The following is a 260-nucleotide window of genomic DNA, read 5'->3' as shown; positions in this document are numbered from 1 at the left end:
TCTCTCCTCTCCCCCCCTCCCTGCGCCAGCTACGACGGGATGAAATGCGGCGGCCCCACCCGAGGCCAGTGCCGCTGCGGGGGCTGCGTGTGCCGCCCTGGCTACACCGGAGAGGCCTGCGACTGCCCGACGGACACCCTCGGCTGCGTCGGCTCAGCGAACGGCACCATCTGCTCGGCCCAAGGAACGTGCGAGTGTGGCCGCTGCCGATGCGACGATGGGTAGGGCCGGGGGTCGTGTGGCCTGGTGATAGCCGTTCT

At 70.8% G+C, this 260-nt stretch overlaps 1 protein-coding gene across 1 annotated transcript in view; it reads left to right on the top strand.

Moving 5' to 3' along the window:
* Positions 1-260, top strand: part of LOC119591531 (integrin beta-4-like) — a 5,085-nt gene that overhangs the window by 2,714 nt on the left and 2,111 nt on the right. Inside the window, exon 4 of the mRNA XM_037940279.1 lies at positions 30-221. Coding sequence (XP_037796207.1) covers positions 30-221 — 192 coding nt within the window. The remainder of the gene's footprint in view (positions 1-29; positions 222-260) is intronic.

The sequence above is a fragment of the Penaeus monodon genome, chromosome 28, assembly GCF_015228065.2.
Source record: "Penaeus monodon isolate SGIC_2016 chromosome 28, NSTDA_Pmon_1, whole genome shotgun sequence".
In the NCBI taxonomy this organism is placed as follows: Eukaryota; Metazoa; Arthropoda; class Malacostraca; order Decapoda; family Penaeidae; genus Penaeus; species Penaeus monodon.
The sequence above is the reverse complement of the archived record's forward strand: the minus strand, read 5'-3'. Positions and strand labels throughout refer to the sequence as shown.